Source organism: Mustelus asterias, chromosome 1 (genome assembly GCF_964213995.1).
Source record: "Mustelus asterias chromosome 1, sMusAst1.hap1.1, whole genome shotgun sequence".
NCBI classification, from domain to species: Eukaryota; Metazoa; Chordata; class Chondrichthyes; order Carcharhiniformes; family Triakidae; genus Mustelus; species Mustelus asterias.
In genome coordinates this window covers 151,659,354-151,679,622 of record NC_135801.1, presented here as the reverse complement: position 1 = coordinate 151,679,622, position 20,269 = coordinate 151,659,354, and the positions used below count along the sequence as shown (strand labels likewise).

The 20,269-nt window shown below is 43.8% G+C and overlaps 1 protein-coding gene across 1 annotated transcript in view; it reads left to right on the top strand.

Annotated features, from left to right (window-relative positions):
* dnai1.2 (dynein, axonemal, intermediate chain 1, paralog 2) overlaps window positions 1-13,080 on the top strand; it is a 208,152-nt gene extending 195,072 nt beyond the window's left edge. The window contains exon 19 of the mRNA XM_078242014.1: window positions 12,523-13,080. Within this exon, the coding sequence (XP_078098140.1) occupies window positions 12,523-12,624 (102 nt within the window). The 3' untranslated portion in view covers window positions 12,625-13,080. The remainder of the gene's footprint in view (window positions 1-12,522) is intronic.
* The last annotated feature ends 7,189 nt before the right edge of the window (window positions 13,081-20,269 follow it).

Sequence of the window (20,269 nt, the reverse complement as noted above, 5' to 3'; positions counted from 1 at the left end):
AAGATATGCAGGTTAGTTGCCCCTTAGTGTCCAAAGCTGTGTAGTTTAGGTGGATTAGCCATGGTAAATACGTAGGGATTAGGAAATAAGGCAGAGGGAAGGGCCTGGGTGGCCCAGGAGAGTTGATGAAGACTTGATGGGTCAGATTGCCTCTTTCTGCACTCTTAGGGTTCTATGATTCTATCATGTCATGTGAATAGCTTTTTGGCATCTTATAGAAACACTACTAATGTGATTACCCAAAGTTCACCTGCATTACGACTCTTGAGAACTAAGTTTGATTTATCATTACCTTCAGAAACCTCAGAGATAGTAGAGTATCAACAATAATCTCAAGTTTCTGGATGAGACATAGGGAAAACAACACTCATTTCAACAAGGAGATCTAGTGTTAGTGTGTAATTATGTCATAATGGGTACCAGCCATAGTTTTAGCAAAAGCCGGTCCAATTACTTACACGGTTCAAACTGAAGTTGAACTAGTTTAGCAATGCCATGCTGACCAACTGTTGTCATCTCGAAATGATTTCTCCGAATCATTTCCAGAAGTACCAACTTTTTTAATCCCTTGTGTAGTGAATATCAGTACAGAAGGCTGAGTTGAATCTGAGTTGCCTGACGATTGTGTCTTTGCTACTATACCATGTGAGAATGATGCAGAATTAGTTCCAAGAGAAAAAGCATCTACTGAAGTTCCAAATTATACTTCTGGTAGGGTCAAGGACAACCAAATTCCAGAACATGGTATACAATGGGGATTTTCACAGTTGCAGTGTTAATGTAAGCCTTACTTGTGACTAATAAATAACCTTTAACTTTAGCTTTAACCAAAGAGGAATAGGCATCCTCCTCATCGACTTTCTTATTGACTATGTGCATAGTACTGTGTCCAGAGTATTACTGATCCTCTGTATAACATCACAGTAATTTGTTTTTTATGGCTACAGAAGTAAAAGTATGTGTGTATGTGTACGTGTGTGTGTGTGTGGGGGGGGGGGGGGGATGTTATATATTTAAGTGGCTGCATGATTGCTTTAAGAGCTAGTCACATGATTTGGTGGTGTTGTCATTAGGGTATTCCACAGGCTTTAGTTTCATTTTCTACTCAGATAGCTGCTCCTACGATAAATCTGTTGTTATTTTGAATCTACATGTACAAACCACGGGGGCGATTCTCTCAGCCCACTGCTAGAGCAGCGCAACAGACCGGGAGACTCAAGCAGAGGTCATGTAGCGGGCTTCCACAAATCTCCAGCTGCTGGATTTCCAGTGACATCAGCTCCATACCAGAAATCGGCGCGGAGCTGTATAATTTACTCTAATGAGGATTTCAATCTCATTAGGGGCCTGGGATTGAAATATCAGGGCCCGCTATAGTCTTCCTTTTTGGGAGAATCCCACCCCACATCTCTCTCTTTTTGTTTAAAACCCACAACCCCTAACACAGTTAGGACATTACATTTATAAGGTTAGGATCTGTGCATGGTGAGTCACCAGTATGAATGAGCTGCAGTCAGGCCAGGAGAAAGATTAGTTTTGTCCCAGCTCACTGGAGGGTAAGGTTGCAGATGAGTTCTGCTCCAGGGACTCAGATATTAAAGGGGTGGTATATCGGAGAATGTTAATGAGGATACACACCAAGGTACTGGGTGCATTAGCTGGTCTTCCAGGCGGCTTCCTGTTACTGTCAGGGAGAAGCCAGGCAAAGGGCATTGCACAGAGTTTGGCCTCTCCACAGTTTCTGTTCCACTTCCCTATTGTGCTCTGACTCAGAGTCACTGCAATTGTAAGCTCCATACCTGGTATATCCTTTATTGGAACAAGTCACCAAATTCCTTGTCCTCTCTGTGAAATTGCAGCAAAATTCCCTGCCAAATCAGGAGTCGTGTGGCCCTGGTAGACTCCAAAATAAGCATCTGATCACACTGTTGATGACTTGATCATCAGCGAAGTGATGGAAAGTGAGTAAACCTCGAGGCCAGTAATTGCCTGGATTGGATTTATCCTTTTGTAGACAGGACATAGCTGGGCAATCTCTCACATTGTCATTTAGATGTTAGTGCTGTAGCTGTGCTGGACATTACAACCCTTGCTGCCATGAAAACACAAAAAAAGTGGACCAGCAATGTCTAACAAAATTAATTAAAGATAGTATTAGATAAAAAGAGGAGTAATGTAAAGTTGTTTAAAAAATGGCAAGCCTCACGATTGGAAATGGTTCAGAATTCAGCAAAGGACCAATAGATTGATTAAGAGGGGAAAATAGAGTATGGGATGTAAGTAACATAAAAAACAGACTGTAAAAACTTCTATAAATATATAAAAAGAAAAAGATTACTGAAGACAAATGCAGGTTCCTTTCAGTTAAAGGTGTGTAGTTTAACTGAATTAGCCATGGTAAATACGTAGAGGTTAGGAAATAGGGCAGAGGGAAGAACCTGGGTGACCCAGGAGAGTTGATGAGCCAAATCCTAACATCAGTAGCAAGGAAAATGCTGGCATCTATAATGAAGTATATGAAGGCAGGACACTTAGAAAGTATAAATGAGATTAAACTAAGTCATCATTGACTTATGAAAGGGAAATCATGTTTGACAAACTTATTGGAGTTTTTTGAAGGTGTAACTAGTAGAATAGATCACGGTGAGCCACTGGATGTGATGCATTTGAATTTTCAGAAAGCTATTGATAAAGTCCCACATAAAAGGTTTGCAAAATTAAAGCACATGGGATTGGTGGGAGGGAGGTAATATATTGACATGGATTGAGATTCGTTAATAACAGAGAGTTGGAATAAATGAGTATTTTTCAAAGTGGCAGGCAATGACTCGTGGGGTCCCACAGGAATCAGTGCTTGGGTCCCAGCTATTCACAATATACATCAATGATTTGGATGAATGAACCAAAAGCAATATTTCCAAGTTTGCTGACAACACAAAACTTGGTGGGAATGTGAGTGGTGTGGAGCATGTTAAGAGGCTTCCAGGTGATTTAGACAAGTTGAGTGAGTGGGCAAATACATGGCAGACATAGTATAATGTGGATAAATGTGACGTTATCCGGCAAAATATTTGGACGGCGACAGATTGGAAAATGTTGACTTACAAAGGGACCTGGGTGTACTTGTACATCAGTCACTGAAAGCGAGCAAGCAGGTGCAGCAAGCAGTTATGAAGACAAATGGTATATTGGCCTTCATTGCAAGAGGACTTGAGTACAAGGGCAAGGATGTCTTTTTGCAACTTCATAGGACTTTGATGAGACCACACCTGGAGTATTGTGCGCAGTTTTGGTCTCATTGGGCTTGATTTTACCATTTTCATTCTAAGTGCTGAATCTGGGCGCAATTCAGAACCGACTTGGAAAACTGGTCTCATCTGTTCTCTGTTCACTGAGCCTGAAAGAAAAATCACGAGTCTGAATCGCACTGTGGGCAGGGCTTATCGCGCTCGAAAAGATCGGAACTCTGAACTGCACATGCGCAGTTAGAAAAAAAATTTGAAAATCGCGCCCCTGTCACATCGCTGCGGCCCGGGAGCGATGGCCCTCACAGACATCGCCCCACCCCCACAATATGTCCCCCTTATCCACCCACCCCCCAGTACCCAGACTGATCGCGGTGATTTAAGTGCATTTGCATGCATTGAAATTGAATTAATAGGCTGCCCCCCCAGTGATCGCCCACAGAGTGGCAGCAGACCTCCCCTGCCCTCCCTCCACCAGAGATCCATCTGGCCTCCCTCCCCCCGCCCAGAGAATGATCGGGCCTACCTCCCCCCCCCCCCCCCCCCCAAGAGAATGATCGGGCCTCCCCCCTCCCTCCCAGAGAATGTTCAGGCCTCCCGCCCCCACCAGAGATAAATCTGACCTGATTCCCCACCCCCACCAGAGATCGGGCCCACCTTCCCTCCCCCGAGCCTCCCACCAGACGACAATCTGGCCTCCCTCTGCCCTCTCCCCCCCTCCTCCCCGCCATCAAAGAGCGATTTGTCCTCCCTCCCCCCCATCCACCAGAGATATGTCTGACCCACCTCCTTCCGCCCCCCCAACTAGAGAATGATCGGGCCTCCCTTCTCCCGCCTCCCCCCCACCACCAGAGAATGATCTGATCCGCCTCCCTCCCCCCTCTCCACCACCAATCTGAGTCAGAGAGCCGTTGGAAGCTCTGAACGTACCTCTTCAGCAGCTAGAGCGCCCAAAACAGACTTTTGCCGAGCATGTCTGTTTCACGCCAAATCTGGACGCACAAACACGATGGTATGGGGGAAATGCTGGTAAAGTTGGACGGGCAGCCTATTAATTCAATTTCAATGCATGCAAATGCACTTAAATCACCGTTGCGCTCGTTTCGGGCGCGAATCGGATCGTGGCCATTCCCAGGCCTTGGTAAAGTGGGCATCTGCGCGGACGCGGGCATGGATCGTGTTAATGGCCTCACGCCCGACTTTACCACGTTTTTGCACTCGAAAACAGGCGCGACGCAATGGTAAAATCGGACCCATTATCTAAGAAAGATAGTTGCCAAAGGAGTGCAGCAAAGGTTCACCAGACTGATTCCTGGTAAGGCAGGATAGTTGTATGAGGTGAGATTGGATTGACTGGGCCTGTATTTGCTGGAATTTAGAAAAATGAGAGAGGACTAATTGAAACATAAGGAGTGGGATTTTTCTGCCCCGTTGCGCTGGTCGAGTAGCGTAGCGAGGTGGGAAATTTGAGCAAGAGGTAAAAAGTCAGCTTGCATCCGATTTCTCAACTCTCCCGATCTCGCTGGTCCCATTCTGCCGGAGGCTGATTTAAATATTAATGACATGCTGTGCATGTCATTAACGAGCCCAGGATGCAACAGTCCAAGGACGCAACAGTCCCAGGCTCAGTTACCTTGCCAACTTTGCCAGTGGAGGTCCTCACCGGTAAGGATCACAGATGGTGCCCACCAGCTGTGATGGCCTGCCCAGTGGGACCAGAGGCCATTGAAGCACTCCGGGTGGTTGGGGGGAGAGCCAGGCAGTGGCCCTTTGCATTCAACTGCAAATACAGACACAAACTATATCCTGAATGCTTCCTATACTAAATGTACTTTCCGTCACAAAAATTTAACACACTTGCTAATAGTATTCATACCTATGTTTTATTCAGGAGGTGTGGCACAGACCTCATTAGACAATTCTTACTAAACCAGCTTTTTATTTGTTAATATTCATTCTTTGGATGTGGGTGTTCTGACAAAGCTGGCACCTATTGCCTTCCCACATTTGATAAACTTGCTCAATCAATAGAAATCAATTATGAGTCACATCGATGACATGGAACTTGAGTCACATTTCGGTCACACCAGATCAGGACATTAGGAAAACAGATTTATGACTATTCAACAGCTGCATGTTAACTTTTGCTGAAACCAAATTATTCTTAATGGAAATTTCAACATAAATGTCTGCACAGCTTTGCATTCACCTGTAACCCTGTAGGTGAAACTGCAGTTGGATTTTTGAGCGTTGATTTTAACTCAGTCCTTCCAGTGGCTGGCTCTTCTGACTACATGATGATTACAAATTCTATTGCAATTACCTTAAAAAAAAAAGGGCACCCTTTAGTTACGTATTTTTGCTTATGGTTCGCTCGTGTGCACGGGGCTCTGAAAGCCAGGGAGCCAAACAAAGAACAAAGAACAGTACAGCACAGGAAACAGGCCCTTCGGCCCTCCAAGCCTGTGCCGCTCCTTGGTCCAACTAGACCAATCGTTTGTATCCCTCCATTCCCAGGCTGCTCATGTGACTATCCAGGTAAGTCTTAAACGATGTCAGCGTGCCTGCCTCCACCACCCTACTTGGCAGCACATTCCAGGCCCCCACCACCCTCTGTGTAAAAAACGTCCCTCTGATGTCTGAGTTATACTTCGCCCCTCTCAGCTTGAGCCCGTGACCCCTCGTGATCGTCACCTCCGACCTGGGAAAAAGCTTCCCACTGTTCACCCTATCTATACCCTTCATAATCTTGTATACCTCTATTAGATCTCCCCTCATTCTCCGTCTTTCCAAGGAGAACAACCCCAGTCTGCCCAATCTCTCCTCATAGCTAAGACCCTCCATACCAGGCAACATCCTGGTAAACCTTCTCTGCACTCTCTCCAATGCCTCCACGTCCTTCTGGTAGTGCGGCGACCAGAACTGGACGCAGTACTCCAAATGCGGCCTAACCAGCGTTCTATACAGCTGCATCATCAGACTCCAGCTTTTATACTCTATACCCCGTCCTATAAAGGCAAGCATACCATATGCCTTCTTCACCACCTTCTCCACCTGTGTTGCCACCTTCAAGGATTTGTGGACTTGCACACCTAGGTCCCTCTGTGTTTCTATACTCCTGATGACTCTGCCATTTATTGCATAACTCCTCCCTACATTATTTCTTCCAAAATGCATCACTTCGCATTTATCCGGATTAAATTCCATCTGCCACCTCTCCGCCCAATTTTCCAGCCTATCTATATCCTGCTGTATTGCCCGACAATGCTCTTCGCTATCCGCAATTCCAGCCAAGAGTGGGAGAGGAAGGGAAACTGAAGGTGGGGGAATATTCACAGGGGGAAAATTAGAGGTGATAAGAACTTTACATTCACCAGTAACCAATAGTAACTCACTGAAACTGCATTAGTAACTAACAGTAATACTGACAACATGTAGATTCTCATAGCCAACATAAATACCATAACTCACTCATAGGGTTGAACTTTTTAGGGGCAGCCACCTGAAAGTGGGCTAGAAAGCTCAGTGGCCATCAAGCAATTAATATCCTGGTATCAAGACTCTCATCTCTTTAATGGTGGACATTCCACCTCCAAGAGCTTCCAGCCAGTTGAAAGGCTGCAGCTGTTCAGTCCCAGCAGCACCAGGAGCAATGGTCGCCTGCTGAGACTGCACTCAGCCTAGAGCAGCATCATAGACATGGCCCTCAAATCCAGGTGAGTGTGTCTGGGGTCACCAGGACAAGTAAGGCAGTCCCCAGCATGGAGACCTTTGCAGACTCCGTGTATCCTCCTCACAACTTGCTCCCTTCCCTATCTTTGTATCATCAACAGATCTGGCTACAATGCAATTCGCTTCATCCAGGTTATTAATGTAGATCATAAATAGTTAAGGCCTGATTGCTGATCCCTGTGGAATTCCTTTAGTTATAGTTTGCCAACCTGAAAATGACCTCAACTCTTATGAACCAATCCTCTATCTATGGTGAGATATCACCCCCAACATAATGAGCTCAACTTTTGCAGTAAACTTTGGTACCTATCGAATGCCTTTTGGAAATCCAAATACATTACATTTTTTAAAATTCATTTTATGGAATGTGGACATCATTGGCTAGGCCAGCATTTATTGTCCATCACTAGTTGCCTTTCAGGAGGTGGTGGTGAGCTCCCTTCTTGAACCGCTACAGTTCCTGAGGTGTATCATAGAAAGAATCATAGAAACCCTACAGTGCAGGAAGAGACCATTGGGCCCATCGAGCCTGCACCGACCACAATCCCACCCAGGCCCTATCCCCATATCCCTACATATTTATCCGCTAATCCCTCTAACCTACGCATCTCAGGACACTAAGGGGCAAGTTTTAGCATGGCCAATCGACCTAACCTGCACATCTTTGGACTGTGGGTGTAGGTACACTCATAGTCTCCAGATGTAATTTTACAACTCATCCGCTTCATCCTGGACCACAATGTCTTCACCTTCAAACAGGACTTTAACCTGGTGTTGTGAGACTTCTTACTGTGTTTACCCCAGTCCAATGCCGGCATCTCCACATCTTCACCTTCAACAACCAGTTCTTCATCCAGACACACAGAACAGCCATGGGGACCAAATTCGCACCTCAATATGCCAACATTTTCATGCACACGTTCGAACAAGACCTCTTCACCGCACAGGACCTTCAACCGATGCTATACACGAGATACATCGATTACATTTTCTTCCTTTGGACTCATGGTGAACAATCACTGAAACAACTATATAATGACATCAACAAGTTCTATTCCACCATCAGACTCACCATGGACTACTCTCCGAAATCGGTTGCATTCTTGGACACACGCATCTCCATCAAGGACAGTCACCTCAGCACTTCACTGTACCGCAAGCCCACGGATAACCTCACGATGCTCCACTTCTCCAGCTTCCACCCTAAACACGTTAAAGAAGCCATCCCCTACGGACAAGCCCTCCGTATACACAGGAACTACTCAGATGAGGAGGATCGCAACAGACACCTCCAGACACTGAAAGATGCCCTCATAAGAACAGTAAGAAGTCTCACAACACCAGGTTAAAGTCCAACAGGTTTATTTGGTACCAAATACCATAAGCTTTCGGAGCTTGCTGCTCCTTCGTCAGATGGAGTGGTCTCCCAGTCCAATGCCGGCATCTCCACCTCATAAGAACAGGACATGGCGCTCGACTCACAATGGGGCGGCATGGTGGCACAGTGGTTAGCACTGCTGCCTCACAGCTCCAGGGGCCCAGGATCGATTCCCGGCTTGGGTCACTGTCTGTGTGGAGTTTGCACATTCTTCTCGTGTCTGTGTGGGTTTCCTCCGGGTGCTCCGGTTTCCTCCCACAGTCCAAAGATGTGCGGGTTAGGTTGATTGGCCATGCTAAAATTGCCCCTTAGTGTCCTGGGATGCGTAGATTAGAGGGGTTAGCGGGTAAAATATGTAGGGATATGGGAGTAGGGCCTGGGTGGGATTGTGGTCGGTGCAGACTCGATGGGCCGAATGGCCTCTTTCTGTACTGTAGGGTTTCTATGATTTCTATGATCGATCGACAGTTCCGATGCACCACAGCGAAAAACCGCACTGACCTCCTCAGAAGACAAACACGGGACATGGCGGACAGAGTACCCTTCGTCATCCAGTACTTCCCTGGAGTGGAGAAGCTACGACATCTTCTCTGGAGCCTTCAACATGTCATTGATGAAGACGAACATCTCGCCAAGGCCATCCCCACGCCCCCACTTCTTGCCTTCAAACAACCGCACAACCTCAAACAGACCATTGTCCGCAGCAAACTACCCAGTCTTCAGGAGAACAGTGACGATGACACCACACAACCCTGCCACAGCAACCTCTGCAAGACGTACCGGATCATCGACCAGGTACACGGTACATACACTTGCAACTCGGCCAACGTTGTCTACCTGATACGCTGCAGGAAAGGATGTCCCAAGGCATGGTACATTGGGGAGACCATGCAGATGCTACGACAACGGATGAATGAACACCGCTCGACAATCACCAGGCAAGAGTGTTCTCTTCCTGTTGGAGAACACTTCAGCGGTCACGGGCATTTGGCCTCTGATCTTCGGGTAAGCGTTCTCCAAGGCGGCCTTCACGACACACGACAGCGCAGAGTCGCTGAGCAGAGACTGATAGCCAAGTTCCGCACACATGAGGACGGCCTCAACCGGGATCTTGGGTTCATGTCACACTATCGGTAACCCCCATGACTTGCCTGGGCTTGCAAAATCTCACTAACTGTCCTGGCTGGAGACAATACACATCTCTTTAACCTGTGCTTAACCCTCTCTCCACTCACATTGTCTGTACCTTAAAGACTTGATTACCTGTAAAGACCCGCATTCCAACCATTATTTTGTAAATTGAGTTTGTGTCTTCATATGCCCTGTTTGTGAATAGGACTCCCACTCACCTGATGAAGGGGCAGCGCTCCGAAAACTAGTAGCTTTTGCTACCAAATAAACCTTTTGAACTTTAACCTGGTGTTGTGAGACTTCTTACTGTGTTTACCCCAGTCCAACGCTGGCATCTCCACATCATTTTTTTTTACACTTCTTCAAAGAACTCAATCGAGTTTGTGAGACATGACCTCCCCTTCACAAAACCATGCTGCCTAACGCTAATAAGCCTATTCTCTTCCAGGTGTGAGTACATCCTGACCTGAAGAATTTTCTCCAATAATTTCCCCACCACTGATATAAGGTTGATATCATTGGTTTATAAGACCTCTCTGTGCCCTAATTAATTATTTGGATTTTATAAATTTATTTATTTACTTTGTTTAATTAGCACCTACTCTCACTCTTGCATCAACTTGCCACTCACCAAATTTCCATTACCACTCTTTTTAACAAGTCACTCCATTCAGCACATTTATCCAGCTCTGTGTACACACTGTGCTTGGATCGATGGGCTAAAGGAGCTAAAATAGCTGAAATGACCTTTCTCGTCTGCATCTATCTGGTGAGTCGATGCACAAGGGAGATTTTTTAAAATTGTGCTGCCATTTTTAAAGAGTAAAAATTGGTGGTTTACTTATTACAGCATGAACTCCTTATTCTCAGTGATTACTAAGAGTAAGCATCGCTATCAAAATCAATTTTCTTTCAAATCCAAGCTGTTGAAATGAGTTTGAATGTAATATGAAGACATGTATCTTACTTTCTACAGAACAAAACAGTTTGTATTTCACAGGAAAATAGTCTGTACATGTAAGTGAGAAAGAAAACGAAAAGGGATGGCAGAAATGAGGGTTATGTTTGGTGGCCCACTTAATATCCCATTAGTAGAGTGTAATTATGAAACTGAACAGGCAAGTTGTAACAAACCACCTTCAAACTAGTCATTTTCAATGCATCTGGCTCATTAGAGAAATGTCTCTTTTAAATGATAAAAAATATATCTCAAGCTACATTATAACAGTGACTATAGTTCCAGAGGTACCTAATGATTGCAAAGCACTTGGGAATGTCCTGAGGGTGCGAAAAGTTCTATTTAAATGCAACTCTCCCTCCATTTCATTCATACTTCGCATAATTCCTAACAATTTAATTGTTTGCATACTTTGGTTCAGCACTTTCAGACTTCAGTGGGCCAAAAGGCCTTTACTTGCTCCCTGCTTTTTGCAATTTTTTGTTAAATGTGTTAATCCAATTATCAATAAAAAACAGCTTTAAAATCATGTTTGCTGTAGGATTTATTTTGTATTCAACCATGTATCTATGCAGCATAAATACAATCTGAATTATTTCAAATCCCCACTGTGACTTGCTGAATTACAGCATAGCCTTTAAGATCAGACCTCACACAAGTACTCTGTTTGGACTCCACAGCTGCCGTTTTTGCACTATTGTGAGATTTGCACAACAGAATCTGCTTTAACTCAAATCTAAATATAAGTTAGTTTCCTGTTTGTGGCTAAAAGACAACTAAAACCTATCGTGGACCTGCAGCAGTCTTTTTATAATGCTGTATTTGTCAATTTTGTCACTTAGGTTGCAACCATTTTAATGTTTTTTAAGATCTTGAGTAGGAAGTTACTATCTAAAAATGTTGTAGAATATAGGGAGGAAGAAATGGTCACAGAAGCTTATAGTCTTTTGTTTTAAAACCTAATGAGTAAATGCTTGTCATAATAGCTAAAAGAACAATTATGAAAAGAAATTGGTTAAATCCAGGGCTCTTTTTTCCAGAATTAACAAGGAATATTCCCCAGATGGATGAGTTTTGATGGTAACAGTGGGTCAGCCAGGGTAGGATAAAGTTGAAAGGATAAAGTGGTCCTTCCAAAACAATTCAAGCCCAATTTATGATGGGTTGATAAAGAAACTGTGAGATGGAATCCATTGTCAGCATGAAGATCAAGTTTACAATGGGTTCATTGTAGGGTAAAACTTGTCCCATTCTGTATCACCAATGGGACAAGGTTACTTCTCTAAGCTAGCAGAATTGTACACACACTAAAGGACGGGTTTATGATTTCATTACAATCTACCATACCTCCCAAACAGATGAAATCCTCCCCAATATATCTGAACTCCCAACTCCAGATCAACTTCTGCAGATTACACTTCCATTTCCATTTCTCACTGTTAAAAGGCAAGTCATTTATTTTTTGCTGCGAATTTGCACTGATGATCAAACTATTTTGTTTAGCAAAGAAACAATTCTCTCAACTTAGCCTGGATTTCAAACTGGATCTCAGAAGTGAAAGATACATTTTTGAACAGTAAAGGAAATAAGGGTTATGGTGAACAGGCAGGTAGGTGGAGCTGAGTCCACAAAAAGGTCAGCCACGATCTTATTGAATGGCGGAGCAGGCTCGAGGGGTCAGATGGCCTACTCCTGTTCCTAGTTCTTATGTTTTTATGAAATGACAATTTCACTGATCTTCATACCACCATTTTCCTTCTTCTATTAAAGATAATCTGAATACTGAAAAATAATCGGCAAACTTTAAATTTGACAAGGGTGTAAAACAGCTGTGAATGGATTGGCTACCTATTATATACCCCATTTATTTTTCCTTACTATTGAAGGGTGTATCCTGGGCAGAAAATCTGATCTAGCCAATTTTACACTTCTGCTTTGGTTGTAAATTCTTTCAAATATGTGATGTTTCACCATGTAATTTATTGTACAATTCTACTGAAAATTTCGAACGGTTTCTCCAGCAGTGCTACTAATCATATTGTTGTGTTCTAAACTATTATTATCCCATTCAATTTTAGGCAAAGAAAGGACAAGAAGTACAAAAAGGACCTGAAGTGGAAGTAGCTAAAATGGACAAGCTGCTGAGCCTGGTTAGAGACCCTGACACTAAGCAGAACTAATTTGACTTCTTCTGAGAGAATAATTGATCACCGAGTCCAAGTGCATCAGCATTCATGCTTAAGTCATTCAGAAGCACTCCTATCTCTTGCCAGCCACTCACAGAAATGCGGCACCAGATAATTTTTATCACAATGTTTTTAAAAATACAACACAACCTCCTCACAGGATGCAGTGATTTCACATTCATATATTCAGCAAAACCTATTCAACACATTGCATTTATAACTAAATTTATTTTTTCTACTGCTTCATGGTAGTTCTCCTGATAATCTGTCAAAACATAAAGATTTGTTAAAATTGTAGCTATCTTTATTTTGGTGCATCTTATAAATAAAATTCTGTGTTTTATTTGGTTGTGGAGAAATGTATACTTTATATATAAAATATTGTATATATTTTCCATTTGTACAGTGATTCTGCAGTTGAATTCATTAAAACATCAGTATATTAATTCCAGTTTACAAGAGAAACTAAAGCTTTTTAATCTGCTTCACAAAGTCCTTTAGATTGCAGGACTGTGTGTGACCAACAAAGACACAGTCGATAATTGTCAAAGATTTTAGTTTCAAACACCCACCCCCCACACACACTGTAGGTAATGATTTCAGTAAGTTTGTTCATATTATTTACATCATTTATATATATATATCTGCTAAAGAAAAATTCTCTGACGCACTTTCAAATATTTTTCTCTATTTTCCTTAGCACCACTCATTTGTCTATGGTGAAATATAGTGACAGATCTGTTAACAGCCAGTCATCTCTGCTATTTTCTGAGCTCTGTTGTTTTTTTGTAAACTGTTCATCTTCCAGTACTGCAGGGTCGGCAGCCTGGCACATTAACCCAACCTTTCTCTGTGCAGATTCTGCCTAACCTGCCAAGTAATTACAGCATTTTTTTAAAAAAGAAATCAATTTACAACTATAAGATGTTTTAGAAAAGCCAAGTGAATCTTTGTCTGCATTAATGTAGGATGTCAGGGCTAGGTACTGAAGATGAAATACTTACCCACTTTAAGCACAGAGCCAGATTTACCACCCAGGTTACACTGGCTCTATGGTGTAACATGAACATATTTTGATGTCTTCAGGAATCACTCTGCTGGGTCACTACTTATCCACCACTTTCAATATTCTCTATTTGACATGACATCAGACATGTGGGACATCAAATATGAGGTGAGCATTTTATAGTTGCACACAAATGTTGGGAATATATTTAAAAATATTATTTATCATTTGTGCTTTCTCACTGAGAGGCATATCTGTGTCTCCAACAGCCAAAGTTGCTATGGGCACTAGATGGGAGATTTAAATTGAAAATACCTTGAAGGTATTTGCTACAATCATGAAGCGGTCAATGAACAGTGCAGTTCAGCTGTTTGAAGTTTGTATTAAAAATATTCTCTATTTTTTCCATTGCCACAGAAGCTGTCAAACAAATTACACCATGGTAGGTCTCCAAATCCTGCTGCAATCCGTTCTCCACACTCCCTTTGCCTTATGTTGATTGAGTCCCTGGTAAAGGTTGACAGACTGCCCAAAATGTTTTAAAATGTCTTTTCTCAGAAAAATCTAATGGTTAGAGGAGTAACTGCATGACAGGCAAATAATTTCAGAGTGAAAAATCCCAGCTCCACTGTCAAAATAATTATTCAATAACGAGTACAAATGTCTACATGCACAGCTCCTTCTATTCCTTTCAGGTAACATGTCTTAACTTCCATTCTTACAGGATTATTCTTCACTTCCACTGACCCTGGTAAAATTGTTCTGTCTGCTGTCCTTCATTGCCTGTCTCAGTAAAGTTAGCTTTTTGTGTCACTCTGTGCCTGTAGACCCCATACTTTAGAGTGTAGAAGTTAAAAGTTTTATTTTGTTTAAGTCAAGCAAACAGGGGTAGTATAGCGTGTTCATTAGTTTGTGTTATTACCCAAAGTCAAGTTGTTCTGACTATATTCAGTGACTGTGAGCATAACTGTTGGTCAGTGTGTTTATTTTCTGTGAAATAGGCAGCTTAATGACTTGTGGCAGCCTTTGTCATTCCATGCACCTTCATTCCAACTTCTAAAAATAATTGAAGATTCACACTTCAGGGAATGTGCAACATCTAGTTTGTATAGTAACTGAATTACATTATTATATAATTGATATTGGGCAATGTGAGCCAGCACTAGCAAGGCATCTGCAAATGGAGAGATTGTTGCCAGGAATGTATCAATGGCAAAAAGGAATTTCTAACGATCCCTAATTGACAGCCACAGATGAAATCCTGCCAATTCTACATCCTGAAAATACTGCATGTGCCCAAACTCCACCCCCACCCCCCCCCCCCCCCCCAACTCTATGACAATCCTGGCACCAGATGCCTGCCATTTTGCTGTGTATCCTAGGCATTGAGTACATCTATAAATGTGAGAGCAACATAGATATTGAAGATATTCAGGCAAAGTGCCAGAAGTTATGATAAATTTACACCTAAAATGAGATACAAAATATGATTAAAGAAAGATACATACATTACAAGAGCAAGTTGTGAGTTACAGAGATACAATTAGTAACATGCCAGAACATCGATTATTTTATAACATATATTGAGAATAAAGTTAGTCTTGGACAGTGTATAAAATGACTAAGAGCAAATTGGCAAATCTGGGCAGCACCCTCCAAACCCTCAACCTCTACCATCTAAAAAAGCCACGGGCACCATAAGCAAGTTCCCTTCCAAGTCACATGCCACTCTGAAACTAGAACTAGGGGGCATAGCCTCAAAATAGGGAGGGAGCAGATTTAGGACTGAGTTGAGGAGGAACTTCTTCACCCAAAGGGTTGTGAATCTGTAGAATTCCCTACCCAGCAAAGCAGTTGAGGCTACCTCATTGAATGTTTTTTAAGGCAAGGATAGATAACTTTTTGAACAGTAAAGGAATTAAAGTTATGGTGAGTGGGCGGGTAAGTGGAGCTGAGTCCATGAAAAGATCAGCTATGATCTTATTGAATGGCGGAGCAGGTTCGAGGAGCCAAATGGCCTACTTCTAGTTCTTATATTCTTTCTCCAAGTTGGAATTATATCGCTGGTTCTTCACTGTTGCTGCATCAAAATCCTGGAATTCCCCTTCCTAACAGCACTGTGGGTGTACCTACACCACATGGACTGCAGCGGTTTAAGAGTAATTCACCACCAGTTTGTCAAGGGCAATTTGGGATACGCAACAAATGATGGCCAATCCAGCAACACACATCCCAAAGCAAATGATCACCTATCATCCATTGAAGTAGATGGGAAAGGAAATGGGGTAGAGTGAAAAATAGTCTATCAATTTGCTGTCTCCCTAATTTGTGCTACCAAGCAAGAACAATTTCATCCCGTTCTGTTTTGCATGGTTTCATACTCCTTCCATTAAACATTGGCTCCTTCAACGCAATGTGAGGGATACCATGGAAGATTCGCTGATGTTTTAACTTTTTTCCACTCCATTCCTCCTCATGAAAACATGCATCTAACAGCACTCTCATACCAGAACGAAATTTTAAACTTTTTTTTATTCATGTGATGTGGGCGTCGCTGGCTGAAAAATATCCCTAATTGCCATTGAAATGAATGGCTTTCTTGGCCAGATCAGGGGGCATTTTGCTATGCGGGACAGCTTAGGTTATGCACCTTACTCTTGCTGTCAATTCAGATTCGTATCAGCGCAATAATCTGCCTGCATCAGATTTTATATTACTGCTGGGACAGAAGGTCGGGAAACGGTGAACGCGATCTAATCTGTACATCTGCATTTTATAAACCGAAACTAAACTCTTTTCAACTGCTCCAAAATTGCAACTCTATCTTTTCACGAAAGAGGAAACAGGACTAATTATAGACATGGATCTTCAATGGCTTAACAGTTAATAATCACAAGGGATAAAGCCTCAAGACTTTGTTAAATAAGATTTCCTTATGCTTCTGTTTGGAGATGTTGTGGCGTAGGACAAGAGACGGTCTCTTTATTAGATATTTGATGCATACATTCAACTTAATCCAACTAAATTGGCAGACTCGACCAAAACAGACCCGAGCACTGCAGTCTTCAGCGTCCTATTGGTCTTCCATTTCGAGTGTGTTCCTCACAGCGCGACACCAGCACAGACACAGAATTTAATGCAGACAATTCACCAGGCGGGACCAGCTTATTACCGTTCTTAACCGGGAACATTACTGTCACATTCCAACATCGAAATCCCCCCTCAACTGGTCGTTTTCTTATTAAGCATCCCGCGCCCCATAATCCTTTCAAGTTTATACAACAAACCCGCGTGTTTTAAAAAAGAGAAAATAAGTTTTCATGATGACAGTGTCATATATATTTATGCTGTAACACTAAACATGGTGAAACAATCCAAGTAAAATGCGGAACGACAAAAAAGTTATCAAATGTTGGTGAAATGTCATTGAAGATGTTAGACCTTTTTTAAAAAAAAGACAGAATTAAGCTGGGTTACACAGAAGCTGGGGGGGAGGGGGGCGCCTGAGGATGGGGGAAACAGGACCTCAGTCTGCTTCTGGAAGCACAATCTCTGGGTTTATCTATTGGCGTAACCCCCCCAAGCCCAGCCCCGCATGGTGATACACTCAACAGCGGCTATAAGGTGTAAGGCATTTTCCATTCAATCCTATTCTACACGGCGCTTGGGACTGATCTTTTACTGCTTGCTTATTGCGATTCATTGTTTTTTTTCCCCAAAAAGTGAAACAGATTTTACGCCTGTCCCTCGGTCGATGGATCCAAACCCTGGCGTTGGATTCTTCCAGTTCCAAGAGTCAATGTCCCAGATTTCCAAGTTTTTAAACTGAGTTATTTTTTTGAAGTGATCCTTTATTTGGTTCCCTCTTCCTTGCTGCGTATTTCTCTTTCGCTTATAAGTTTTCAATTTGTGAAAAACAAACCCCGACTTCATATTTCCCGGTGGAATTCTAGCTGGGTGCCTTTCTTAAGAGAGTTGCATGTTTGGTCTTGCTGGGGATTTTTTTTTTCCGCCCACCTTTCAGCGACGCCCGCATGTTGAACCGAGGTCAAGGGTTCAGTAAGTATTTCTCTTCGCTTTTGATTTGCCGGGAGTCGGCGATCGGGGTCTTCTCCTCGGCGGTGGAGGGCTGTTTGCAGGCTTTGTACAGGATGGCCAGCAGCACCAACACCAGCAGCGCCAATATGCAGTTGAAGGCGATGGCGATGATGGCGCCGGTGGATAAAGGAGTGCTCATGGCGGGTTGGAAGGAAATGGACAGAGGAGAGGGGGGAGTCTATCAGCCGGGAGTGCCCTGGTTTGGCTTTGCCCCGCTCTGGGTCAGAAGCCTATGGGACACGGGACGACCCATCCAACATTCAAGTTGCAGCGTGGCGCTCCACAGAAAGCTCTCCCGGGGCTGAGCTGGGCTCCTCCTGACAAAACCCAGACCCTGCTCACAGCAGCGGCTGGCAGCAGATCCCAAGCCGTGGGTATGGCCGATGATTCCCTCCAATATTCCATAAACCGGAGTGTTTATTCATTTACTCGCGCCGACGGGGCAACTTGTCCAGTGCTGAGCCCAGGGAGTGAACAGGGGGAGCAGCAATCCTGAACCACTTTCCCCAGTGCACCTTCTCCCGGCTTTTGATTCAGCTCAGGCTGAGGGTGATGAGTGCGCCCCCGGGTCCACAGTTCCCACTTTCTGGAGTTAGGGATTGCATTCGGCTTCTCCGGCTGTCAGTCTTCCCCAGACTGTGGACCGGCGCTGTCCACGGGCAGCTGTTGCTCTGGGTGTATGAGAAGCCTCGCTCCGCAAGGCTGCACTTGCACTGCGCTCCTCCCAGCGCCGCTCCACTGCTCTGTCCCCAGCCCCGCTGCACTGCTCTGCCACCAGCGCCGCTCCGCTGCCAGTCCTGGCGAGCACTGGAGATGAGGATGGCAACCTGTCAGTGTCAGGGGGACACAGCCCCGCCCCCCTCTCTCCCATTGGACATTCAGTGGCCGACGTTCTGTTTTGGAATGTTGCACTTGTTTTGGAACGTTCGTTCTGCAATGCTCGGCGCTCATTGGTTGGGGGCGCTGTCAATCACATCCACACCCCCCCCCCGCCCTGATTGAGACATGGGTGAAATTTTGGGGGAGGAAACGGGTTCAGGGAGTACATCTCTCATGCACTAATAAACTCCTGGAAAACAGATTGCACATCTCCATTTTAAAATGGAGTTGAAGATCATCACTTCCGTCATTGAATGGTGGAGCACACTCGATGGGCTGAATGGCCTACTCCTGCTGCACAGTGGTTAGCACGGCTGTCTCACAGCCCCAGGGATCTGGGTTCAATTCCCAGCTTGGGCCACCGTTGTGCGGAGTCTGCATGTTCTCCCCCTGTCTGCGTGGGTTTCCTCCAGGTGCTCCAGTTTCCTCCCACAGTCCGAAAGACGTGCTGGTTAGGTGCATTGGCCATGCTAAATTCTCCCTCAGTGTACCTGAAATCATAGAATCCCTACAGTACAGAAAGAGGCCATTCGGCCCATCGAGTCTGCACCGACCACAATCCCACCCAGGCCCTACCCCCATAGCCCTACATATATTACCCACTAATCCCTCTAACCTACACATCCCAGGACCCTAAGGGGCAATTTAAGCATGGCCAAAGAACCTAACCGGCGTGATCAACCTGAACAGGTGCCGGAGTGTGGCGACTAGGGGATTTTCACAGAAACTTCATTGCAGTATTAATGTAAGCCTACTTGTGACACTGATAAATAAACTTATGGTCTAGTATCAAACTGGCAATGCTGCTTACAAAAAATCAAAGGCAATACACCTGTGAAAGGACAGACACTGCTTACAATGACTTATTCTGCAGTTTTGGTGGTTCTATGTTCCCTAAAGGCCATACATTATAATTGTTTGATAAATGTAGCTTCAATGCACTTTAAGTTTGGGGGAATTGTAAAAATGTGAAGAATGCATGTAAATTTCTTGGATCCAATTTAGAAGTGTGACATTGGTATCAAGACTTCTGAAGTATGACAGATGACCCAGAATTTCCTGAGTTACATTGCTGTTGAACCTTATGAAAATATCACACCTGTCAGTTGCCTCTGTGTCTGTTTGTTAATATTTCCATAAACATTATGTAAATGAATTGCAAAAAGCAGGTTAATAATCTGGAAACTTCTGTGTGGCTTTTAGAAACACTGTACACCCTGCAACTCTATTTCTAAATCTTAACCCACTTCGAGAAGGTATTGTAGGCGCTCACTCAGTTTGCTATCAGAGATGGTGAATGCGCTGGATGTTGGGCGCCGGTAAGATTGTCAGAGGCAAGAAATCAGGAGCGAGCCTGAATCACCCCCTATGTCTTCAAATTCTAGCGAGGGGGTCAAACAAGGCTGTGTGATAGCCTCTATACTATTTACAATCTGCCCTACAGTAGCTATTCACTTCATCAAAGATCACCTGTCCTTCAGTATTAATACATCTAAATGGAAAATGCCTTAATCATGGTCGTCTCAATACCAAAATTAAGCTGACCAGTCTAGACTTATGTGATCTACAGATTGTAAATGGTTTCAGTATCATTGCCTATTCTGCACCAGATTTGCAAGCTACTCTTGATCTCTTCGATTCTGCATGCAAGAAACT